The sequence below is a fragment of the Azolla caroliniana genome, unplaced genomic scaffold (assembly GCF_043228905.1).
Source record: "Azolla caroliniana isolate FFs.n. ecotype wild unplaced genomic scaffold, voAzoCaro1.0.p SCAF_16, whole genome shotgun sequence".
Taxonomy (NCBI): domain Eukaryota; kingdom Viridiplantae; phylum Streptophyta; class Polypodiopsida; order Salviniales; family Salviniaceae; genus Azolla; species Azolla caroliniana.
Window position 1 is genome coordinate 2739832 of NW_028230451.1, and position 27925 is coordinate 2767756.

The 27925-nt window shown below is 37.5% G+C and overlaps 1 protein-coding gene across 1 annotated transcript; it reads right to left on the bottom strand.

Moving 5' to 3' along the window:
• Positions 1-1308: 1308 nt before the first annotated feature.
• On the bottom strand, positions 1309-27881 carry LOC147853579 (alpha,alpha-trehalose-phosphate synthase [UDP-forming] 1-like). The gene is made up of 17 exons (XM_087332599.1): positions 27108-27881; positions 24058-24155; positions 22531-22919; positions 21213-21333; positions 20442-20543; positions 20150-20300; positions 14661-14749; positions 10808-10856; positions 7783-7883; positions 7487-7674; positions 5324-5441; positions 5040-5210; positions 4689-4811; positions 3295-3382; positions 3080-3210; positions 2056-2154; positions 1309-1966 (listed from the first exon to the last, which is right to left on the bottom strand). The coding sequence occupies exons 1-17, from the start codon at positions 27832-27834 to the stop codon at positions 1517-1519; spliced, it is 3195 nt and encodes a 1064-aa protein (XP_087188725.1). The 5' UTR covers positions 27835-27881; the 3' UTR covers positions 1309-1516.
• Positions 27882-27925: the final 44 nt, after the last annotated feature.

Genomic DNA, 27925 nt, shown 5'->3' on the forward strand with positions numbered 1-27925 from the left:
TCTTGAGAACTAGGACCGTGAAATGGAGAAAGACTGGAGCCTCAAAACATCCTTCCAGACCTCGAAAGCTTTTGTTTCGTTGATATGCCGGAAGAGAACATTCATGCGTTGTTTCAATCATCACAAGGATATTTTTGTGCGGCCGAACCATCTCCATTCTCTTCTTTTTCGATGCTTCGAGACAACCATCTCGATGAGAAACTATCATCATTAACCTAGAAGCCTTGCCCCTCCCAAGGAGACAATCCTCTTTGATCTCAATAACTACAAGGAAATGGCGTCCACCTACTATTGTTTCCAAACCATTTGTTTTAGGAGAAACTAGCAGTTTGCATGCTCCTGGAGAGTTAGAACAACAATAAAGGGCTCATGAAAACGTACACAATATATTCAAGTCAACCAGTAATAGAAATCTTTCGCTTGAATTCATTTGGCACTAACTCAGCCCGGAAGAAATCCATGATATACATTTAGGACCATTTTATCAAGATCTTTAATCTTAATCTTAATCATTGTACCTTTGAACTTAATTTCCTCATGCAAATGCTAATATTCTCTTGCATTCACAACATCATTAGTTGTGCCACAAGTAAACTATTCAAAAAATCATACAAAGTTTTTCGACATAAGATCATTTCTAAAAGGTTTGTTTGCACCATGTTGCAAGTATACCCTTCATTCATGTATTTGTCAATAATCAATCCACAAGATCACACCCAATGTTTTGACATACGTTCACTTCTAGAAAATTTGCACCATGCACACAATCACACAATTGTTCAAATTTCTACTAACAAGACCTTACTCCTGCATTCTTGTATTTGATAGCTTTAGATACATTCATTGGCGACATGCATAGTGAAAAACTACACCTTCATAGCCAACCTTCACTTTGTAGTAATTTGGGATCATGTATACATCAAATAAGACCAATCGTTTACACAGAACAGGCACATTCATGAAGTAAAGCCAAAGAATCCTTAATGATGAAAATTTGGCTATCCTTAATTTTCAGGGCCAAAAACATAGGTACTTTTAGTTATGGTAGGTTTAGTCATGTTTAATGCAATTCTTTAGACTTTGAAACCTTTGGAAAATTCAAAGGCACAACAAGCTTCAACAATAAAATTTAAAGAGGGAACAAACAAAGTACTCTAGATAAGAAATGGAACAAGGTATTATTTTGATTGATGCTCAATCAACCCAAGAACCCTTGTACATGGGAATTTTAAATATTTGTTCATGAGTTATGCATTGGCATCATTGGGTTGATTGAGTTTATGATTAGAGCCAACACTCACTAATACATAAAGAAAGAGGAGTTTTAATTGCATTCCCGTCAAATGGCCCTGCAAGTCTCCAATATCCATTATGCTATACAACAAGACCTTACAATAGGAAAAACCCCATTTGAAGGTACACAGGAAGTAAAGACAATCAAATGAGCATCATATTACATACCTATAGGTCAATGTTAAATATATACTACAGAACTTTGAACTGCCTTTGCTACTCTTCACTTTTTGCAACTGTCCGAAATGTGTTTAAGGAAAGAGACAACCTCTTCGGAGGATGGAAGTGAATAACGAGCATTAGATCTCTTGCGCCCAACAGCACAAGAGAAGTAATTATCACCTCTAAGATCGAGAACAGATGAGCCTTCTTGCCTCACCATCTCATCTTCTATGAATGACTTCTCTTTCTTATTGCTACTTCTTGGGCTGCCACTATTGACAGATGATTGGGTGATGTTTCCTTTCGACCGCACTCCGTTCGATTTAGCGCTGTTAGAATTGATCAGTTTGGTTGTAGACGTCCCACTTGATTTGCTTCCACTTTTATTGGTAGCTCTTTCAACTGCCTTTTGCCCTGTCCTCCTGTTGCTAGTATGTCTTCCATCTGAGTTATTTTCTCTCTCAAATGCCATAGGAAGCTCAGGCTCAAAAAATGTATAAATGTCCTCATCCTGAATCAACAACAGAAGCTTTGCTTGTTTCCATTCTTCTAGAGAAATAGTGTGGAAAAGTTTTTCGAAATACTTTTGAATTGACTTACTTTGCTCAAGAAATGTCCAATACATAGGACATAGTCTATGGGTGTGGTTATCCGTTTCCTATGTGCAATTTCTCCTAGAATGCGATCTATTGCAGCACCCTGCATCTCAAAGTGGTAATCAATAATATGTTCGATATATATTTAATCATTTAAACTCATACTTAACAATTAGAATGAAGGATGGTCACAAAAAGTGGCATTAGATGTGCTTATCCTTTTAAAGAAAGAAGGTAAGGTGGTAAAAAGAATTGATATTATTGGGTCAAATCAAGAAACTTATTGATAGAATGACATCCTTTCAAGTTGAATTTGGCTTTTTACCATACAATCACTTGGGAGTCTGTTGGCCTATAAGGGGTTTTAAACAGAATGGTTTCCTGGACAGTGGACATTATAACATGCTAAATTGACACTGATTACAGGGGACATCAATTAAGAAGGCATCCACTACATAGAACAGGGCAATGATATATAACTTCATAACACGGTTTGAATTTACCAATACAGAAAAGGTGGGAACTTTAATGCATGCACACAAAAAGCTTCTACTGAAATTTTCAGGAAATGCACGATTGACTGCATAATTTATGCACATCACAGAATTCGTTGTCAAATAACAAATGTATATGTCAAATCCACACATAAAAGAATCCCAAAAAATCATAACACAAACAAAGAAAACCAATCTTTTCTATTAACAGCATTGCTTTAGATTCATGTAATATCCAGTTGCTTGGTTGGAAACCTTATGGGTGACTTAGGCATGAAAAGGAGAAGAAAAGAAAATTTACTAAGCTTTACCAATACATCAGTCTAGAGAGACGAATCCACCAAATTATGTGGTTATTAGCACAATATACGCAATATTCTGTTGTTAGATATTGTTTACATTCAGATTGTAGGAAGTTTTGTTGGTTTCATCATATGTGCCCTGCCGTTTTGTTTTCAGAAACGTTTTACTTGTTTTGCATAAGTTACCTACCTAAATTGCAGACGGATATGTTTATGAGGCAGGATATCATACCTTTGAAACACCAACAGGACGAACTTCAACTGATCGAGTACCTTGAACAACATCAACTGAAGCATTAGAAATGGGCCCAGTCCATAAATGTTGCAGCATATCCCTTGCTTGTAGTCTACCAAACTCCACATCTGCAAAAAGTCAAGTATTTATATTAAGAAACAATCAATGCTCTTATATTCCGAGATTTGATAGGAACATCTCTAAGAACAAACCTGCATTTTTGTAATTCCACACCAAACATGTATCCCGAATTTCAAGATAGGAGCGTGGTGTCCTTTCAAGAAAATATTCGAAAACAGGCTGCAAGATAATATAAATTTAATACACATGTTGAGATCAAACTTGCTTCTGAGGTTACTAAACTAATCATTATTAGAATCCATAGACAGCAAAAAATGACCTGGCCTCTTATGGTAAAAATATTGAAAGAGATTATACTCTGAAAGATCCTAATAATGTGAATACTAATTTCAAAAAGCGATATGGCAGTAATACAAAGTGCAAAATAGCAAAACATAAATACACTTAAATCGTAAAATAAAAAGAGATCAGGAAATCCATCACACAAACCATTGCAATATCACTGTGTTCCACACCAGAGACTCTAGCTTCACTGTGCAATATCACTGTTTAAACTTTATGAAAATTGTCCAGAACCTGGCAACACTTAGTTTCAAAAGTGTGATCACACAAGTGCCTAAATCTAATGAGCAAAATTCAAGAAAGAAAGGAAGATATAATAATGTCTTTTAACATGAAAAAATGAACTCTCAGACCAAACAAGAGATAATGTTTTAAAATGTTAAGTTTCATCTTTCAGAACAACAAACCAAAATAAATATAACTAAATGTAAGGCCTTCAAAAGATTTCCAAAATGGGAATATCTAAGATAGAGAGATCTCAAAAATGAGGGAAGCACCTTTGGTGATAGGTGATTGCTAATGGCCTTTACCTGTTGAACACAAGGGTGATGGAACCATGGTCGAGAAGGCCCCATCACACAATGTAGAATAAATCATAGAGTTAATCTATGTACAGATCGCAGAGACATACTGTGGACAAGTCTGGAGAATCACCAGGTGACGGCATAAGCTCGTGTGTGTGTGTGGACAACATGATCCATAATACTGACAGTCATGTCGCTTGTGAAGAGGAATTTTCTACGAAAAATGACAATGCAACACATGCCCCCAAGGGGGCAGCATGCTAATGTCGAAAAAACATAGTGATCGGCAACATTTCCTTATTTCCTTAAAGAATAAGGCAGTTCTACTGTAAGAGGAGGGATTTGCATGCACCCTCTATTAATACACACTAGGCTGATATTGGTTTTATGCTAAATGCTTTGAAATTACAACAGGTGATTATACTACACCGAGTTACTGCTACAGGATACAGAGACAGCCTTGGAAAAATAAATGCAAGGAATATGCACTTAAAACATGAACGGCAGAATTTTTATAGAGGTAACTTAACCCCCACGCTACCATGAACTGCCATAAATTATATATGAAGATCACATTGTGAGCTTCCATCACGAAATAGCTTAAATGCTTGTCAATATATTGCAGAAGGTATAATGTCTCTTAGATTTCATGGCATTACCTGCACACTTTCCATCCAATCCATGTTTAAGTGTTCAGGCATGGTAGTTTTCCATTCTCCACTAGTATGCCTAAGAAACATACCATTCTCAGCTGCTAACCATAAATTGAAGTTTCCAAAGGCCTGCAACAAATGTTCAAAATTGAATATATTTTAGAAGAGGAGCATGAGTTATTTCATAAACTCTGAAGCACTCAAGGAAAAGATGAAAATTGATTCTCTTAACTAATCCAATGAATAATTCTTTTAACAAATAATTGAACCATGCGATAATAGTGAAAAACTCAGCAAATAATCCATTCTTTTGACTAATCCAAAGAATATTGAACCAAAGGACAATAACTCGGCTACCTCGTCAAGAACACTTCTCTCACTTCCACTAAGAATGATAATGGTAGTTTTAAGATCATTGCAAAGAAGCCCAAAAACATCGTGAAGGTGTGAATGCAGTCGCAACTTCAGTTGATCTGGAGCTCTCCGTCCTAGTCCTTCAACTTGTGCAGTCAATGTTAAGTTGAATCCCTATAACATATGAAACATAATGAGCGCCCAATGAAAAGGAAGACTAGTCATGCAAATTAAATCCTTGCAAGATTGAGATTTAAAAACCTAAACTTGTCAAGTTAAATACAAACCAAAATCAACAATCGATTGTTAGCTTTATGATAATTTGTAACAGCTTCACCCACAGGAAGATGAGGAGGAATGCGCAAAATCCGTAACTGTGCCTCTAGAATAGTATCATTCAACTCACTGCACAGTTGCATTTTTGGAAATCATCATGGCACTCTTAAAAGGACAAATAACTTATGATGGAAAATAGTTTAAAGAACTCTTTCTATAGTTTGACGCCATTGAAATAGAAAAAAAAAAAAAAGAGTATGAATGAACAGTATGAAACCTAACATGGGTTCCACACCACTGCTGCTTCTTTACACAGTATGTATGAGCAGTAAAGAAACTTAATGTGGTTTCCCACTGCTTCTTTAACACTGCTGAAGTAATAAATTCACATCTGCCTAGTTGTCCTACACGGTAAACCGCAATACTGATGTAAAAATTAGTGATTGTGCTTCCCATGGTTAGTTACTGTCAATGCTGCAATACTGTCTTGAGTGCATTTAAGTGTACAATCCTTTAGGCTGGCAAGCTGTTTTGAGTGCATCAAAGTGCAATATCAATCTCCACCTGCGATGATGTTATCGTTTTGACTTTCTATAGGGTAGCAAACTTCAATAAACAGATCCTCCTGCTCAGCTGGGTGTTCGCTGGAAAATCTTCAATTCTGGGCACAATTCTTCAAAATACCTATTTGAGATCCATGTTCGTCTCCATTACATCTTACATGGTAGGAAAATGGCACCTAAGCATTCTCTATATCTACATCATTTCCATTCAAACATATGGCACTATCCTCTATAATAATAACCTTTAACCTAGGGCCTCAGTAGTTACAATTAAAGGACTCCCTTGTGATCTTCTAATATCTCAACAACATAGCCACTGTTAATCTAATTTATAATTAAAACACTACAACCTCATTATGACATTCTATGTAACTAGGTCAAGCTGAAAACACTACAACCTCATGGATTCGATCAAGCACACTAACTTGCCAACTCTATACTCTCATCCTCAATGCAAACCCTGTTAAGGACCCATTGCAAACCAAACTAAACGTCCCAAAAACTTTTCCAGATCCCTGGTCAGGTTATTCTGCCTTATGAAAGAAATAGGGTATGCCTTGGAAAAAACATTTGGAAGAAATGTAAAACCATCTGATGACCATCTTCCAAGATTCAAAACTGTACCTACCACCCAGAAATGGGAAAACCATTCCCATTTGTGATTTCCGTAAATTTGGTCCCCATGGTCTGGAAGAGAATGAACCAATGAATGCTGGAAAAAAATACTCTAGTCAATATTATCCACAATACTATATCATAGCCAAAACTCTGCGTAGAGGTCCCATCCATAAATAAACCACATGAAAAAAATGAATCCTATTGGGTTCAAACCCTTCTGGCTGTGAATTGATGATATCAACGCTAACCTTAGACATTGGCTATATATCTATAGGTATACAAATGTATTCACGCATACAAACAAAGTTCAAACATACATAGTGCATTTTTCCAGACATGTTTGACGAAGACATCTCATGTTTCCATGAAATTAATATCGTTTCACGTAAAATGGGTCTTCTTCTAAAACTGTAAAAGACTTAACATGAATGATTCTTAAGCAAGAGATGTGTTGGCTTTTACAACTTTAAGTAGTTGATAACATGTATCTGATACATGTAACAAACAATTTGTAAACTCATAATGGTTAAGTATGGCTCACAGAAGAAAGACCTTTGTCGCCCTTAAGGCCAAAAGTCTGTCCTTTCAAACTATATTTGCCTGACAACACGACCCTCCAAATTGGAATTTCATTGAGCTCCTTGAGTAACACTCACTGCCATGAGAAAAACCAGCCAATGGTGAGGCATGTAGTTATCTTTCCACACCCTAAGGGTACATCATGTATTTTAGGTTCTATCCTGAACCAGCCTTATTTAATAGAATCTTCATTTCTCCCAAAAAAAGAATAGCATTTCAATATTTGGTTTTACCTACATTATCGTAATTTAAAGAGATCATCATGTTGTTTCATCTGTTTCATGTGGTCAAATGTTCTCTTCAATTGAAAAAACAGCATAATGCAATTACCAACGACAGTTAATTACAAGAAGTGTAAATGAAGGAAACAAATTGTGCATCACATTATCTAGAAAAGCCGGACATTGCATTTACTTGACAAAAGTATCGGCCCAAGACTGAGCAGTATGTGAAGAGACATGGTCAAAGTTATGCCGATGGCATTCTTCCCTAACATCTTCAGACATATCTAACGCATCCTTTATTGCAGCAGCAACATCACTTATGTTCCAGGGATTGACTAATATAGCACCTGCACCGAGAGATTGAGCTGCACCAGCAAGCTGCCATTAACAAAAAAACACAAAATACTCTGATGCGTATCTTGGAAACTAGCAAGATATACGGTAAAGACCTTCAATCTTTTCTTATGTTTTGCTATTTATATATACCTCACTCAGAATAAGGACACCCTTCTTCATGTTTTGACATGCAACAAATTCGTAGCTAACAAGGTTCATCCCATCTCGTAATGATGTAACTAGTGCAACGTCTGCAAAATATGGAAATATTTTTAAATATATCATATACCAGAAATCCTTCGATAATCATACTACCCTGGCAAGTTTGACCAACAATTATTCCCCTGGCAATGCATAATTTACTGACAGGAAACCTCAGAATAAGGGGAAGTCACACAAAAAAGGACTAGAAACTACTGATATGGCTCATGATGCTTTGACCATGGAGAATGGCAAGAACGTTGCTGAATATGGAACTACGTTGACCATGGAATATGGTTGTGGAATGTCCATATTGTTCATAAAATCTGACTCGTGTGAAAAAGATAGGCAGAAAACCAACATGCATTTACGGAAGAAAAAATCGTAGTTTCCGGTTATAAGTCACTCACTAGCCTTACGTGCAGGAAAGCACAGTTGCAACTGACGATCAACTCAGTGTAAGGTGGCTGTGCGTGAGGCATTCAACGTGAATGAACTAAAGTTTCACCCTTTCATCAGCACATCCACATCTCCTACATTCAATATGCTAAAAGATATCCAGTTTACAATTGATTTGACAATGTATTGCAGACTGACTATTCTCAAAGAATATGTTAGAACAAGCTTATAAAGTGGGGCCTAAGGAGCTATGTATGGATGGTTGTGTCAGTTGAGACAAATGTATTTTAAGGCTCCACAAGAAGTGAAACGGTTCTCACAACTACCTCTGAGAACGTGAATGAAGCTTTCCTGTTTCATGTATTCTTATGTTGACAGTATTGCCCTTAAACCTCATCAACTCCAATGTCAGACTCATATTTCCCTAAGTCCCTAACATGGACGTGTATGTCAAGGAAGAAGACACCTATATCAATGATCTGTTCCTCATGGGTTCCTATGCGGAGTATCTGCATGCGATGAAGGGGAGATAAAGTGCAGAATTTGAGATGGCCGATCTAAGGCTGTGCACTATTGCTTTTGGCTGAAGGTGTCACACAGACACAGGAAGAGATTTATCTCAACAAAAATATGCACCAAAATCCCTCAAGGTGTTCAGGATGTCAAACTCTGAGGTGGTGATCATAACTCCAATGGAGTCTTAACAATGATTTGTGCAGTGGCTTAAGACCTGAGTCATCCCCATAAGCTAAGATGTGATCCAAGGCCTGACATGTGCAAAACCAGAAGTCAATATCTGACTCCTGTGTCTCTGTTAGAATCGACATGTGATGGATATGGATTCATCAAACACAGACAATGATCTTGTTTTCCATAATGGAAATAGGGTATAAAGTGCTGAGCTTTTGGATGCAAAGCAGAGGCTTCAATGTGTATTGGAAGACCTGGTAGTCTCCTTGGAGGGGAGAGCCAATGTGGATTTTCTATAATAGTCAAGGTCACATAATGAATGCCAAGAATCCAGTGACCCATGGTGCACTAACAAAGCACGTGAAATGTGACACCACTATGTTTGGGATTACCTCTGGATGAAAGATAGGTATTTGAAAGAAGAGGATGCATGATGGCATCGCCTCTAGCCTTATAGCAGTATATAAATCACAATTTCTCATCAAAAATAGGATGCCTCCTACCAAGCCATTCATAATTTGTTTATCAGTTCAACTATATACTTGATGGATTATAAGGAACTTGAATTTGAGGTGAAACCTCACTGTAAATAAATCAATTCAAATAACCAAGAGGTCATGATATGCCATCTGGTCACTAGACGCATGCAAACACACATGCACATATATAAAATCTGCAATTACAAAAATTGAAACTACAAGTATGACAATTCTAAAAACATATTTATTGCAGAATAAGACCCACAATACAATGTTGCACTGTTTAAATGCTAAATAAATGACCATTTGACCCCATTTCGCCATAATTTTTAACATGCTTTCTGCAATTATAATCCACCAAAAGGCTAAGAACGTGGTTAGCCTTTCTCCAAGTTTAGTAGTGAGTGATCTTTTATTCTTGGAAGTTATTAGCCCCAGTTTTTTTACTGTCATCCTTGATCTCCATTTCAGTAGTATATTTATGTAAGTAACATGGGGTTTCGAGGATACAATCAGATAAGCAGACGCTTGTCAAATAGCTGGAGTTCATGCGTTCCCTCCAATCATCATCATATATAAATCACAAGATACAGTTCTGAAATTGAGATAGACAAAAAATGCAAGCAAGTCCAAGGAAGAACAGATCTGCTATTTGTACCATCAGGGGTTGGATCAGAAGAACGTTATGTCTGTCATTGTGCTTTTTTTAATGAAATAAGTGGGAGATACACTATCTCTTTAAATAAGGTTTTGGCTCACTACACAATGTACTGGAATATGACAAACAACGACAATAAACTAACCACAACACCTCATCAACAGAGAACTATCATGACTTTCTTTAGCTCCATCACTCATCCTACAAGTCAATCAAGGACTACAAAAGTGGAGTCTTTGCCAAAAGAGATCTCTTCATGAACATAGACCATAATTATTTTGCTTCACTCACTTCAGAGATCTCTCTATATTGGAGAAGCCCATATTAGATATTTTCCAAACACAAAAGTTCCAGTCAATCTAAGTTCAGAATTTTATTGGAGAAGCCCATATTAGATATTTTCCAAACACAAAAGTTCCAGTCAATCTAAGTTCAGAATTTTAGTTCTTCAATATCTAGATTCTTTAATAGAAGCTTATATTTATTTTGGTTCATTCTCAAAGATGAGAGAACATTTAAAGATGTGGTCTCTTGTTCGGATTTATAGTCCATTTTTGCCTCTTAAGAGACATTAATATAGATTTCTTTCTTTCCTCCATTCCTTCTTTATTTCTTTCTTTCTTTCTCTTTCTCACTGGCTATGCACTAGACAAGATTATATTCCTCGCAAAGAGTACTACATTTAGACATGTGACACATTAATTGTGCAGACTTTGGCATGCACATTATAGAAATTAAAAATAGGTACCTGTAATAGCATAAAGAGCACACAGTTTGTGGAAATCAAGTGAGCGATCCTGCATGCCACATGTAAAAAGTATTAATAACCATCACACTATAAAATGCTTGTGTACATTATTTTTTAGTAGTAATCATATTAATAGTAGAAACCCCAAACGTGAAGTGAAAACCCACAAAAAAACAAAGAAAGATGTACAAAGTGCAAGTAGACACTATATGCAATGATATGTTTGCATTTTAAATAATGTGCAACCATATGATATGTTCAACCTTGACATTGGGGAAGAAATGTTGGCAATGAAACTTAATCTCATATAAACCATAGCATACTTTATGCAACTCCTAATTACTATCATCGTGAGTAGAAATAATATGATCCAGACTATAGGAATACTATTTAAATATGCATTCTTCCAAAATGAAGATAAATTAAAATCTTCAAAGAAAATATTCTGCAAAGGAAAACCAAAAACATTAAAATGCATAAAGTTTAAAGGATATCCAACAAATCCAAAAACACAAAAGATTCTGATTGACATCAACATTCCTGCTTCTGTTCCGAAAAGAAGAAATAAAAATATAACAAAAGAAAGATATGTGATAGTCTCTAACGTAGCATTTTCAAAGAATAACCAAAACAAATTGACCAGCAGAAAATTAAAAGATTTAAAAAAATAAAAAACATTAAATAAATAGTTTTGATTCACATCAATTTTTGTTTTTGTTCCTCAAAACTATACGAACATTTTTTCATTTACAGCTAGCCAGAATAGGCATGCACACATAGACATGGTCATTAGGGACAAAAGAACCTTCAGCCATGTACACTCAAGTCCATCCACACAAAAAGTAATACATCACACCGATAGATTGACGCCTTCCTCGGGGGTAGATGATAACCCTCATGTCGACCCAATTTTCCCAACATCAACAGAGACATAATAATCATGTATCTAAAGAGAAATGGCTTATTTTGAGACAAAGGAAAAGAAAGAAAGATATATTAACGTCTTTTAAGAGGCCAAAATGGCCTATAAGACCAAACAAGAGATTACATCGTAAGTGTTGTCTCGTCTTTGAGAACAACAAATCAAAATAAAATAAATATTACTCCGTAAATATAAGTAAATAAGATAAAAAGAGATGAGGGACACTGGTTTTTGGCACATGTGAGATTCTCAAGTTAGATGTATTATAACTTTTGTCTTCGAATGATCTCTAGCATAGGTCGATCCAGAATGGAAAGGTCTCCAAAGCGAGGGAAGCACCTACGATGGCGGGAGATTATGGCTTTTATCTATCAATGAAAAGGGTGTTGTTGAGGTCATGGTCCATGGGGCCGGGGCCTACGTGCACGACAAATTGCTATTACCCGATCAATTGTAACTCCTTTGTTATGTCCTGGTCAAGAGCCCATTTGTGTATCCCTTGATTGACTTGTAGCATCAATAGGAGTGATGGGGCTAAAGAAAGTTGTGATTGTTCTTTGTGGATGAGCTTGTGTGGTTGTATTCCTCAACAACTTTTCCCGATGTCTCTTCAGCTCTAGCAAGCAAAGCCCTAGGCACCGTTGGTCCTCATATTCCATTACCTTGTGTAGCAGGCCAAAGCCTTGTTTAAAGAGGCAATGGTATCTCCCTGTAATTTCATAAAAGACACTACAGTGACAAAAATAGTGTTCTTCGGATTCCACTCCTTGATGACACAATTGGCAAATTCATTCTTCTAGAGGTAGTCGTGTATATCTGCCTACCTCAATCTGTAACTGATGTGATGATGTTCGCAGCTGCCCTATCACACTGCGTAGTGCATAGGATAGATGTATGTCCATATAAGGTGGCCTGATGATGAATCAATCCTCCGATGTGTGTAAGTGTGTCTTATAGTGGACCATCTTCGTACCAAGTGATATTTTGGGGCTGATCAATGTTATCTTGTTTTCCAAGTTAATAATCTCAGTTCGGATCACTCTATTCTTTTCCACTTTGGTCATATTTAGATTGGGACAGTCCAAGCTATATTGGAACAGGGGTAGTACATCTAAACTCATGCCATGTGATTGGAACCATTACTGCATTTCAGCATACCAACAATGAATGTCTCCATTTTCAACTAGTTGTCTTGATGACATAAGGGCCAACCTTGGTACCTTCATTTAGGGAGCTCCCAAAGACGTTGGATAAATGTCACTGATCGGAACAATGCCTCGGTGATTATAGGTGTTGCTCTCATCTCTGTCTGGATTATATCGTGGGGCACCGATGCTTTGCTCCTTATCATGCGGGCAATCATTGACACTAAAGGTCTCTCTAAATCTTTCCAATGATTTTCCTTATTAAGACTCAGTCCCCACGTTTCTACTCCATAGAGAAGAGTTGGTGTTACAAGTGTATCAAATAACCATAGCTTAGTTTGTGGCTCTTAGAACTGCAAATGTGCACATTGTCTCTCAAGAGCATCAAGGGCTGCACATCCATGAGAAAGTCGGGCACACGCAGCCTCCCGTAAGGAGAACATAGCCCATGTAAATGTTACTCCTAGGTATGTGTAGGAGCGTGTGTATTCCACCTTTTCCTCTCCCAAGAAGAATTCTGGTTCTGATCTTGTTACACATCCTTGAGTGGTGTTAAACACCATCACTTTAGTTTTATCCATGTTGATTGACAAACCTTTGTCCGTAAAAAATAGTTTTAAGGCATTTAGATGTCTTTGTAGTCCCTCTGGAGAGTCAGAAATCAGCACAATATCATCAGCATATAGTAATATTTGTATATCTATACCTGCTAGGCGTGCTCCCGAAACCCCAAATCTCTCTATGTAATGTGATACCTCATCTATATAGAGAGTGGGTGATGGTGGGCATCCTTGCTGCACTCCGATTGTGCTAGCCACTGCCTCTGACAAACCCTTGGAAGATCGCACTTTTCCTGACACAGATTCATAGAGTGCATAGAGTCCCGATTGCATATCTGTAGGAACACCAGCCGAGCACGTGGTACAGTGTCAAAGGCTTTTCGGAAATCCACAAAGCAGCACTAAATCCTTTTATTATGGGCTCTGCCCTCCTCAATAAGGGCCCAGAGGGTCAATATGTGATCCAAAGAGACTATGTTGACAAGGTCCATAGCAAAGAGGAAAGATATCTATCAAATGGTGGATCTGATTGATCATTATTGCATAGATGTATCTCTCAGGGAGGCATTGTTTAAAACTGGGAATGATATCCAGCAAATCACTGAAACTCGTCTGTGATTGAATCCACCTTTGACAAACTCTAACTTTCTATAGTGCCGGTGGAAGATCTTCATAGTAGGAGTTTTCTGCAATGGAACTAACTCCATAGAGCCTCTCAGCCTCTTCAACTTTTTCAATATTAATCTTATATGTCTCTAAAGTTCAAGCTAAGTTTATACGTCTTTATAGGTAGAGTCCAAGCTAGAACTGATCTTCTGATCACCAATTTTTACAGAGCGCCCATCTCAAGAACAAGAATATAAATATTCTACCTTACTAGGCAGAGACATGGGTATTTCTTTGTATTCAACATCCTCTCTGAAGAGTTAATAGATAGTGATGAAAGTTATGGAATCTTGGACCCTAAAAGTGGCCAATCACACATCTAATATTTAAGGAGAAGAGACAGTGTATGTCCATGCTCTTGAAGACTCAAAAATCATACCATGTCAAAGAGAAAAGACAACCTTGAGAGAAAGCCTTCACGATCCCTGAAGTCCATAATGTATGATTGAAATATAAGCTACTTGATGATGCACTAAATATTATCTTTCAGAAAGCTGAATTCCATGTATTTAACAATCTGAGATCCAAACTAGTCCACAAAAAGGCAAAAAGACACATACCAGGTGATGGATTGGAACTGTAGTCAGCGTTCCAAAACGACCATTGATGCGGCCTACAATTTCATGCACCTGACTCGTAAGACGCTGATCTGTATCCATGAAAGAAAATCATCCATAGATCAGTTTATGTTTGATAAGCGCCTATTCACTGTTAGTTTGCCAAGATTTTGGGTGGAATGGAATGTAGAATGTAATCAAGTGCATACATACATGGCTAAAATATTGAGAAAAAGAAAGCAGTCCAGTATATGTCCATTGAAGCCACCCATAGCACACCATGAAAGATTTTTGTGTTGATATAGAAAATTTACACTAGCCAATATAATGATAATTCCATTAGATTTGAGCACACCAAAATAATCAACATGGAGAGCTAGTTGATAGTGTCGAGTTGAAAACAGGTTATGAACACATCAGAAACACATTACTAACAATGGGTAAAATACCCGAGCCAACTGCCCATTCAAATTTGCATCCCAAGTGACTATGATTGACTCCATTCCCTCCATAATTAAAAAGTAAAAGGAGGAGGCCATGAGGTTTTTTTTGGTACCACCTATGTGTAATGGTGGATTTAGCAGAAGTAACAATAGAGAGCGAGCGAGCGAGAGAGAGAGAGAGAGAGAGAGAGAGAGAGAGAGAGAGAGAGAGAGAGAGAGAAAGATATATTAATATCTTTTAAGAGGCCAAAATGGCCTATAAGACCAAACAAGAGATTACATCTTAAGTGTTGTCTCGTCTTTGAGAACAACAAATGAAAATAAAAAAAAAGTAGAGAACAGTTGAAGTGCAGAGAAAACACTGAAAGAGAGGGAGGGGACATGCACAAGTTCTTGGCTCCCCTTAATAATTCGTTTTAAAGGGCAAAAGTAAATGGTTTTACTAGAATGTGATTTTAGGGAAGTTGAACCAGTTCACACTGACCAAGTGTAGATGGCCTTTATAACTGCACAAACGGCGAGTTCTTGAACATTTATACCCAACAACCTCCCACTTAAGAGTGCCAATGAGGCTCCTTTACGCTATGTAACTCCCACTAGCTGGAGACAATGTTGTGTGTTGGTTATGATTGTGTATAGTGCTAATTTTATGCAACAAGATGAGTCCATCTTCTATCACCTCCCTCATAAAGTGATACCATGTGCATGCATGAAACATGGCATTCGTAGCCAAGCATATGATACTTTGGCTAACACTATATAGGGCCAGTGTCTTCCCAGGTGGACCAAGCTCATTGTCAAGATGAGCCAAACATATGACTTCTTTGAGACCTCAGTTGCTGAAATATATTCAGCCTCTGTAGTAGATACTGCAACAATCCTCTGCAATCTGGAATACTATGAAACCCCACCAACACCAAGAGTAAGCATATATCCACTCGTGAATTTGCATGTATCCACATCACCCACCATACCAACATCACAGAATCCATGTAATTCTCCTCCTTTAAATATCTCCAAATGTACCTTGTTAGGATTAGCCATGGACCTGCTAACAACTCACTGCATGTGCACTATATCATCTTGTAGCAACCATGTATACATCAAAGAACTACAAGATGAAGCCTCTGCTGCTGCCTATCCCTCTTAATCCTCATACCCGAGATATGTTCAGTTGAATCAAAATCTTTCATGGCACCTGCTCATTTTAACTGGTCTTTCAGTGCATGAATAGTACTTTTCTTTTCTTCAGCAATAAGAATATCACCTACATAAAGCACCAAGATGATGGGGCAGCCATCCACATCTCTTTTTGTGTAAGGACAATTATCTGTATGGCATCTTTTAAATCACTGTGATAACAAAAAATTATCAAACTTTCTGCACTACAATCTCGGAGCTTGTTTCAGAGTATATAGACTCCTCCTGTGTTCACAGTGGATGTTCCTTACCAGAAATTGCAAACCCATCTTGGTCTTTGCATATGTAGTTCTTCGATGTCTTCAATGTAGTTCTTTACATCCATTAGTGCAAAGCATCAAGTTAAATTGCAGTAAGAGCAAACAAAGCCCGCAAGGTGATCATCTATGGAGTAAAGACATGGAGACCGAGTCTTAACAAGGCAAATCATTGGAAAGATTTAGAGAGACCTTTAGTGTCAATGATTGCTCGCATGATAAGGAGCAAAGCATCAGTGCCCCACGATATAATCCGGGCAGATATGGGAGCAGCACCTATAATAACCGAGGCGTTGTTCCTATCAGTGACATTTATCCAATGTCTTTGGGAGCTCCTTAAACGAAGGTACCCAAGGTTGGCACTTATGTCATCAAAATAACTGGCTGAAAATGGAGAGAGACACTCATTGTTGGTATGCTGAAATGCAGTAATGGGTATAAATGCACTACCCCCGTTCCAATATAGCTTGGACTGTCCCCATCTAAATATGACCAAAGTGGAAAAGAATAGAGTGATCCGAACTGATATTATTAACTTAGAAAACAAGATAACATGGATCAGCCCCAAAATACCACTTGGTACAAAGATGGCCCACTATAAGACACACTTCTTACGTACATTGGAGGATGGATTTGTCATCAAGCCACCTTATATGGACATACATCTATCCTATGCGTTGCGTAGTGTGATAGGGCAGCTGCGAACTTCATCACATCAGCTACAGATTGAGGTAGGCAGATATACACGAATACCTCTAGAAGAATGAATTTGCCAATTGTGTCATCATGGAGTGGAATCTGAAGAACACTATGTTTGTCATTGTAGTGTCTTTTATGAAATCAGAGGGAGATACCATTGCCTCTTTAAACAAGGCTTTGGCCCACTACACAAGGTAATGGAATATGAGGACCAACGATGCCTAGGACTTTTCTTGCTAGAGCTCACGAGACATCGGGAAAAGTTGTTGAAGAATACAACCACACAAGCTCATCCACAAAGAACAATCACAACTTTCTTTAGCCCCATCACTCCTAATGCTAGAAGTCAACCCCGGGATACACAAATGGGCTTCAAACCAGGACATAACAAAGGGGTTACAATTGATCGGGCAATGGCAATTTGCCGTGCACGTAGGCCTCGGGCCCATGGACCACGACCTCAACACCCTTGTCATCGACAAATAAAAGCCATTATCTCCCGCCATCGTAGGTGCTTCCCTCGCTTCAGAGACATTTCCATTCTGGATCGACCTATGCTAGAGATCTTTCGAAGACAAAAGCTACAATATACCTAACTTGAGGATCTCACATGTGCGAAAAACCAGATTCCCTCATTAATTTTCTTTTCATGTTATTTACTTTTATATTTACTGTGTAATATTTATTTTATTTTGATTTGTTCTCAAAGACGAGACAACACTTAAGATGTAATCTATTATTTGGTCTTATAGGCCATTTTGGCCTTTTAAAAGACGTTAATATATCTTTCTTTCTTTCTACTACCAAGGAGAATACCTCTTTAAATTCAACACCTTTTACTTGTACATAGCCTTTTGCAACCAACCTTGCTCTATACTTAGCTTTTCCATCCACCATCTTAATTTAATATGCCCACCTGTAAGGAATGATATTCTTACCCTTGGACAATTTAATACTTGATTTACAAGCAACGTTGCTATTAGCTTTTGCTAAACTTCATAAGCAGTATCGCAATTCTTCAGGTTCAAAAGGATTTCATCTATCACAATCATTTGAATGTGTGTAATGGCTTTCTTATTCAATTTCAACCATGCAAGGTTTGTCAAAGTAGTTGGCTTCTCACTTTCAAAACATGGTCAAATTTCTTGGGAAATAGGATGTAACAAATCCTAACCTTTCACAAATCAAAGCTTTTGATCTCAAATAGTGATTTTAGAGCACTCGTAGTTTTGGCCAAAAGACAGGTGATTTTAGATCACTCGTAGTTTTGACCAAAGGACAAGCGATTTTAGGCCACCAAAAATCAAGCAGATGGAAAATCCCTAAGAAAAACAGGATCCCTGTTTGTGAGCATCTAGCATTTTAGGAAGATACTTCATGTTGATATGCCCACATAGCATCATGGTTTGAGTTCCATGGTTTCCTCATAGATACACCACCGCCCTTCCAATACTATTTGGATGCACCGTCTCTTACACTAACTCAGAGATTAGCAGCACCATAAAGCAAGATCATAGACACTTTGCTGCATATTTTAATATAGGAACCAATTACACTTCCACTGCCTCTTCAGGATGGATTTGGACCATTCTCTTGAGTCATAGAATTCTATGATAAAAGATGTTTGGGACAATCTTTATTAGAGATCCTAAACTCCGAGTCTTTTCCGAGGTGAATTGTACAAAGGCAGATGTCCCGTTTCTTCAGAGGTTCATACCAAGATACCTCAGAGCCAGCAGCACTAACACCTCATTGAAGTATATTGCTTGACCAAGCTGCTCACTCGGCTCATTCCAATTTCCTGAGGATACGCAATTATCTTATTTATGATGTAAATTGCTGCATGATCACCCTGTGGTTCCTGCACTGTCCCAAAAATTGAGGGAGAGTGAGAAATAAAGTTGCGACATTCCTACTTTCTCAAAAATTGAGAGGGGGGGATAAAGAAAGAAAGATATATTAACGTCTTTTAAGAGGCCAAAATGGCCTATAAGACCAAACAAGAGATTATATATTAAGTGTTGTCTCGTCTTTGAGAACAACAAATCAAAATAAAATAAATATTACTCCATAAATATAAAAGTAAATAAGATAAAAAGTGACGAGGGAATCTGGTTTTCAGGACATGTGAGATTCTCAAGTTAGATATATTGTAGCTTTTGTCTTCGAAAGATCTCTAGCATAGGTCGATCCAGAATGGAAAGGTCTCCAAAGCGAGGGAAGCACCTGAGATGGCGAGAGATAATGACCTTTATCTGTCGATGACAAGGGTGTTGAGGTTGTGGTCCATGGGGCCGGGGCCTACGTGCACAACAAATTGCTATTGCCTGATCAGAGGAAAGCAAAATTTGAACCAAAAAAAATCTGTAACCGGTTAAGCCCAATGATTCAGTTTGGTTCAGTTCAGTTCAAGTTTGAACTCCTCCAAATCAGTTAAGGCTTCACCAGTTCAGCATGAGTAATGCTAAACTGGTTAACCCAAAATTGCATTGTTGCCAATTCCCACTCTAAGGTGTGAGTGCACAGAAGGACTACCATTATGAGCTACTCTCATATGTAGTAGAAAGTTTATTCACACATACATCTGTGAGTGTAACTCTATATACATATCTAGTCTATTCTCAATATTTCTAACAATCCTCCATATTACTTGTAGTTTAATCAGGGCCTAGAGACACGGGACAGCTAATTAGTTTAGGTGTATTTAACGTTTATTTATTTTACCAAACTTCTATAAGATTCACATGGATATAACTTTTGGTTCCATAGGTGACTTTGGCCTCTTGAAAATGTTAATATAGAATTTTGTTTCATTTCTCTAAATTATAAAATCTTAAACTTTTAAAAACAGGTTTTAAATCTTTGGAACAGAAAGGATAATATATAAGCATACAATCATGCACATCTGTCCTAGTTGGGACTGCTATCTGCACCAACTGCACTTTATCTCTCCATTGAGCATTTTCATCAAGAAATTTTTCGAAGGCAAGTAGCTTCTGAGGGATTCCTTTGATCATGTCTAAACGATCCACACCAAGCATCACCTGCATATATTAAATCGAATTTATGAGAACCTTGTAGCAACCACCTAATTACATGGTATACATTTGTAATACATGTGATTGGATAAAATGGTAATCATTGTATATGAGATTCCAGATTACACAATTAGAAAAAACTAATACCTTCCGCCCGGCAAACTGATCCTGTAGTTCTTTGATATACATCTGCACCTCTGGTGTTTCAAGTGCATTGAAGAATCTTTGAGGGTCGATGCCAATAGGAAACTGTGAATAACCATCATAATCACTTTATAAAAGATCACTACAAGCATGGAGAATTCAGAAGAAATAAATAGCTACTTTGTATGCAAATACATTGCTTACAATCACTTCACCGTTGAGAAACTAATCATTTCTGAAATATATTAAAGCACTTATGTCCATCCAGCAACACTGGTGAACAGTCAACAATAGCCTAGCGGAGTTCCAAGCAACTTACAGTTTCCCATAGCCTTTCGAGTGCACTCTACAATTGGTCACCTCATCAACAATAAGGAAATTAAAGTGAAATTTTGTGGTGGAAACAATGGATTTATTGCCTCTAAGAGCCTCCACAATCACAGTATTATGAGACGAGAGTGAAATAGGAAAATAGCATAATCTTCACCATATTTGGATGGAGTAACAATGGTTCCTTTTTAAAGGATATTGTGCTGTATCATTAAAGCAACCCATCCACATTCAAGACGAATCCAATCAGTACATGGTCAAGATGCACAGATAAAGTACCAACCAGCAATGCCGCATATATTATTATCCTCATGAAATATATAATCTAATTAAGAGGGGAGGGGAAGAGAAAGCAAACGAGCTATAAAAGATGATGCTTAGATTTAAATTCACTTATATGATTTTAAAAATAAATATCAATGAGAACAAATGCTCAATTGGTACCGCAGCAACTCGAGTAAGCTTTCCTAAAGGATAATCTTCTACTCCTGATGGAGTACCCTCTAGGCCGAGTATACGAGTGCATGCACTCACAAAATGTCTAGCATAATCATATGTGTGAAATCTGCAGAATATAAAGCAATGAGTTTCCACTTGGGCAATTGAAGTCCTGATAACCTATATTTCATCAACTTATTTACTTCATCAATATTAAATGAAAACAGTGTGTGATGCACTTATTTAGCTCAAGTATCAAATAAGGCAAAAGTAACGGTGGATTAGTGCCTGTCTTTTCAGAAAATAATAATGTGATTATAGTCAAATAGAAACTATACAAATAAAGCAATAAAAAATCACTCTTTTACAGCTAAGATCTACAGCGGAATGATCACAAGCTTCAGTTAAAAATGATATTCCTATCAAAACTCAACCAACTAACAAATTCATCTGTAATATAGTTAAAAAAAAAATTGCTTTGATTTTTGGATTCCTGAGTACCACAAATGGAAGGCTTATGTTTCAGGATAGAGCCATCTTTAGTATTTTCAGTTGACAATTTATCTACAGTTTAGCTCATAAGATCTTTTGCTTTTACTTTATATATACCACCATCATGATAATACACCTCTTACGTCTCATGTATCATTTGTTTTTCTTTCTTGAGGAGCTTGCTGTGTAGTTCCAACTTCCAAAACCCCATGGAAACATGATAGCAAACTTCACAATGGTTCATTAGGAAAATCAAGCTAAATTTTGGAACCTTCAGAACCTTATTACTCTCTAAAAAGAGCAATAAGACAGGGTACACATAAGAATTTTAAGCTCCAGATAATATAGTAAGCCCAGAAATTGTGCGGGGTGTGGCCCCCAGGACCCCCCCTCCCCTCATATATCCAACATAAGAAATTTGATGATCTCTAGTTAACTTATTTGTATTTTGTATCATACAAGCATAGACCTGCATCCATATGTTCCCACTGCCTCGTGTATGCACAAGCACTGTGTCATTATTGGTTCACAGTTGTAGATAAGGATCAGGTTTGTTTGAATGTCTACCTTTCCAAGATACTGTAGCCAAGAGGCATCGGAGTATAACAGATTTATCATGTAGGCTAATCTTATTTTAGATTACTGAGGGTACTACATTTACACTCCATTCACCACAAATATAAATAAATCTGCCATCCAAGCACACAGAAGTAAGTTTATTTCTTTATTCTTGGGTTCATAAAAACTAATTAATTTCCATCATCCAAGACTTTAGAAACCAAGCTTCAATCTAATGTGAATGAATCATCACATAATGGCGTAAATGACTTACCCAATCAAATCAGCACAAAGGACTGCCTTAAGCAACTCTGAACGTGAAGGTAAAGTGCGGTATATTTCAGATGATGGAAATGGCGTGTGAAGGAACCATCCTACTTTCATCTTACTGTCAAGATCCTTCAAGCATTTTGGAAGAAACATCAAGTGGTAATCATGACACCATATAATATCTCCTTCTTTATAAATTCTATAGACAACCTCTGCAAACATGCTGTTTGCTCTTTTGTAAGCTTTAAGTTGATCTTCAAGGCTTCGAGTTGCGGAAAGCCTGTCTTCTTGTGGCAGACCAAGATAATGAAAGAGTGGCCAGAGGACGTTATTGCAGTAACCATTGTAGTATTGATGCACTGTTTCTTCATCAAGAAATACTGGTACACATCTCTGGTATAAAAACAATTATCAGAAACATCAAATATAAGCATAACAACACAGGAAATTGTTAATCTAGGTATGAACGTTTGAGTAGGTATTCAAACAGGATTGCAAAAGGAACTGAGAAAAGTTTCAAACTCCAAAGATACTCAAGGATTCAGACTCTACTGTAGCTGGCCCCCATGTCCAAGAATTTCCTCGACAAGTTTATTCATATTATCATCATGAAGTATCCTAATTAGGCATGGCAGAGACTCCATGAACACAAACCATAATATTTATTACATACAAGAGCAACCCTATCTACAGTATAGAAGCCGACAGACAGTAATTGTGCAATATTTGCACTTTCTACCTGATTCCTCTAGAATTTAAATAGCATGGTAGCAATTGACAATGCAAACCAAACCGCAAAAACTGCAGCTTAACAGCTTAATGGTTGAAATGGTTCAAGGGTTCAGTTTGAGCCTTTATTGTCCTAATGGTTTGCAGTTGAACGGCTTCAAACAGTAGCTTAGATCACTTAAAAGGTTGAGGTTACAATATTTTTGAAATATTTATTAAATATGAATTAACTTTATAAAGTTACGAGCTATAGCCTATTAGGATAATAAGTTAAAAACTTGAGATCCAATATTTTCTTCTTTCAACAGTTTATATGTAGGAAATATTTGGTTGGAAAACTTTTCGTTAAAAGAATGTGCAAAAGGTAAAACAAAATATTGGTTTGCATTGAAACCAAACTTCGAAACCATGGATTAAGAGATAAAACGGTTTGAAATCTCTTGAGCAATTTTGTTTAAGCTTGGAAATCCCTCAAACAGTTTGTTTGAACAGTTTCGGTTCAAAGGTTTCGCGATTTGGTTCTGTTTGGTTTAAGTTTCAAACTTCTAAAACGGTTTGAGTTTGAGATTCCAAACCAAACCAAACTGTTGCTGAATGCCATAGCATGGTGCGATGTAGCAATAGAAGTGTGTTTTAAACCTAACACTAAACCATACGATGGATTTAAATAATATAATGGCCTGCCTGAATTCCAAACCTGACAGCTTTCATAAGACATGGACCTCTGTAGTGCTTGTATATGTTAATTTTAAAATGAAAATAAAATCTTCCATTGAATTGATGAGAAATAAAATCAACAAACCTGTTCTTCTAATGCTTTTGTCAATGCAATTTGATCGGCTTCATCCGTCACATTTACTCCTGCCCAACCAATCCACCTTGTCTCAAATTGTCGAACCCCTGAAAAGTACACACCAGCAATATTCAAATCATTATCAATATACATGAATAATTTATGGGGAAAATGGGACCTAAAATAAGATTGAAAGATAAAAAAATTAACATATCTAATTGAAGATAAAGGCTTTTATAAGAAGTGAAATTAACTGTCAACCTAAAAGTTCATGTCAGGTTCTTGATGGCTCATCCATTTTATTATTAAGTTGCCCACTGTCATAAGAGAGTTTTACTAGAAGACACACAGAATAAATTAGTTTAAAGGTTCATCTCAAGTTCTTTATAGTTAAGCAACTTTGGTATTATAGTGTCGACTACCATAAGATGAGAATGATGTATTAGGGACCAAAACATAAAATCGAGAATTTTAGCAGTTTTGAACATCATCGAATCAGCTGTAGTAGAATCAGGTGTCACAAATCAAAGAAGGGAAATAATTGTAGCAATTAGAATGTTTGGAGACCAAGAGACAAATATAACTAAATCTGGTGTAATCAAAAATATTTGCATCACCAGATTATCTGAGACACGACTAATGGGTTTTGCATATTATCCAATTGACAATATAATAGCCAATTATGAAAAGACAAACTCCAATTCCACTTTTACACAAGTAGCCCAAAACAGTGATTTTGTTACACAATAACCACCCCCACCTCAATAGTGATATGATGTTTTGCTAATAAATTGCTTTGAATAATATAGATCACTTGTTGAGCTTTGGCATGTACTCTGCCCTCATGGTGCATTTTTTGGCAAACTGGCTTCCCTCCTACAATAGCAGCATTTGTTATCTTGTTCCATGTTCCAACCAGGTGTGCCTTCCTTATCCTATCCCCATTGTCCTGGGTCTCAGTCTTCATGCTCTGGGCCATCCATCATCTCTACCTCTGTGAGAAACCATGGGTCTTCAGCTTCACTTTTTGCTGGTACAGTTCTACCCGTCAGTTATACTGGCAATTGGCAGCAAAATGGTTATACATGAAGTACATAGCATACTGGTTGCACCTTGCCAGCATATAGACTATCATTGGTTCATTCCCTTTCTTTGTTTTGTCCTTGCCCAGTCCTTCCATTAAGGCTCTTACTTCTGCAATGATACTCATCATTGTTTATCTGCATGTTCCGCACTGTGGAATATTCCTCTGAGAAAGACGCCATAGCATCCTCTCTAGAAAATATTTCTAGGTCAGCTCCTTTATTCCAGATCTTTCTGGTGACTGCTGTGTGAGACACTATATTTAACCCTGTAAAATCAATCTTATTCTTTGTTGGAGAATTTCATGGAATCCTTGACCCCCTTCGTCCAAATCCAGCATTTTGGATGCATATTGTTCAGCATTCCTATCTTCCTACTATATACCCTCAAAATTTTCACAGAACTCAGTTGGATTTCCTCGCTCAAATTTGTTGGATGAATTATTTACTAAATCCTCTTGAAATGTGAGTACCACTCTGTTGCTTTCTTGCTGAATGAGTTATTGCGCAGATCCCTTTTGTTCTCATGAACATAAGCTGCTGATGTGTGCCTCCCTTGAACCTTGACACCTTCCAGCAATGTTCAAGATAGTCCAAGATTTTTCCCAACGAACAACCAAAAGTTTCTTGTCAACATTGCCATGGAGTTCACCTCATATTTTTCCTTTCACTCCTTTGCTGCCTCATTGAACTTCTCACTGATTTTGTAAGAGTTGGCCCAGCTTCCCTGCTATCAACATGCCTGCACTTACCTTGAGCTGACATTGTCAAGTGCTTAGTGTGAGCTACATTGTTGCCTCTGGTGGTTAGTGCTTTATCACATGAGGAGATTCCTCCTTTTTGTTTGCTTGCCACCAACAGAACTGATAGGGCTGGACCACTTTAGATGGGTACTGATTAATGCTGGAATCCTCGAGTAACAAATGTGACTCACTATTCACTTCCACTCTCAATAACTCCCAATACTGGAATGCCTTATTCTCTAGTCTCCTTTACAGCTCCTATTCCACTAGACAGGCATCATTCTCAGAGATCAAATGATCATGAAGTATTTCTCTTGTTAGATATATGGCATGAAAGATAAGTGAGGAAATACTTACTTAACGAGGGAATTACTATTCAACCATTTGAAGGTAAATTTTGGTACATGTCATATCACAAAGGAGTTTCTGTTCCAGGTGTTCGTTCTAACAAATGAGCCTTAACTTGGGAATATTTACTGAGGCATAATTGCATCCTCGTTGCTTTTTTACACTAAATCCCCTATTTATTTACCTGCAATCCTTGCGGACAGACAAATCTCTGATTCACACTGCCTTGCATGGTGCTAGGCATGTGGATTCTGTCCAGCATAATCCCATACCATACTGAACACGGTAGGGAAAGTGTGATTTTTCCAGCATGGTGGTATTACTAAAAGATTCAGGATATTGCGTTATTGAAATTCAGAATTTCAAATATAGAAGCAAGACAGCATGGTGGTAAAGCCTGTGCTTTGCCCAGTCCATGTTTTAAGGAATGGATTTGAACTATAATCGTATTGAGTATCAAAAGCCTTCATAATTTGGTTTGAGACCATGCACTCAATCAGCTTGCTCCTGAAAAAATGGTTTTTCACAACATTGAAATTTTACCATAACACGAGGACTGAGAATGATATCATTGGACTTCAACGGTTAAACGGGTAATAACTCACCTAACAGAGAACTCTCTAAGCCACCAAGCTCATCATGTTGAATGTGATAATAATACATGACGCGGGATGTGCAAAACTTTTTAAACAATAGAGAAATTAGAGAGAAAAAACTCTCCCAATGGAGGACTAATTACACCACCTATAATGACTACACAAGTTCATTCATGACAAATTTTGTAAAGATTCTTGTGAATTGTAGTTGCTGTTAAACAGAATACCCAAGTAGAGTAGTAAATTAGGCACAAAAAAAAACTGAGAGATAAGAGAAAAAAAACACTCACCTAATAGAGCACTGACTAAACCACCAGCGCTGACTTCGAGGGACCAATCAGGACCACACTTTGAGGCCGAGACAGGAAGACGATTTGCAACAACAAGCAAACGTTGTCTACTACTTCTCACGATATCTTCGGGACCATGATGGATAATGTTAGTAGTAGCAGCAGCAGTAGCAGTGTTGGTAGAAGAAAGGCCATTAGATGAGGGTATCTTCGTATCTTCTTGGATCCATTCTTCGAGATAGCTCCTTGGGTGTGGTGAATCACTGGTGCTTTTCCCACTCGGGAACACAAGTTTGTTGTCGAGGAAGAATCGGCGTGTTCGGCTCAGCTCCTGTTGTCGAACTAGCCTTGCTACCCGATTGGATCGGATGGTTGTAGCTGACGATGAAGGAGAAGTCGAAATCGACGGAGAAGAAGAAACCGAAGATCCTTCGCGGATACTATTGTTGCTTCGTAAGGCATCGTCATATTGATTATGATGGTGGTGGTGATCAGACGCAATGTATTCTTCATCAGAGAGAGATGAAGAAAGCTGAGGGAAACTTGGAGGTAATAATGAAGAGCGGAGCTCTTCGGGTGTGGAGAGAGAGAAACGCCGATGAGGTGCAGGAGGAGGAGGAGGAGGATGGGGATGGTGAGGGAGATTAAGCTGAGTAGGTTCTTCTCTGCTTTTATTTTGATTCTCTGAGGATGAGTTCTTCCTGTTCAAAGACAGAGAGTAAGTCATAGAGGAAGAAGGAAAAGGGAGGGGGGGAGCTTCTTCCTTCTTCCTTCTTTCTTCTTTCTTCTTTCTTTCTTCTTGGGTGAGGAGAGATGGT

Coding starts and splice junctions, on each gene's coding strand:
- LOC147853579 (XM_087332599.1), bottom strand. CDS start 27,834: ATGACTTACTCTCTGTCTTTGAACAGGAAGAACTCATCCTCAGAGAAT. Junction 4,812..5,039: donor AGAGAAGTGTTCTTGACGAG/GTAGCCGAGTTA, acceptor CATTTGTTGCAG/GCCTTTGGAAACTTCAATTT. Junction 3,383..4,688: donor ATTGGATGGAAAGTGTGCAG/GTAATGCCATGA, acceptor ATTATCTTGCAG/CCTGTTTTCGAATATTTTCT.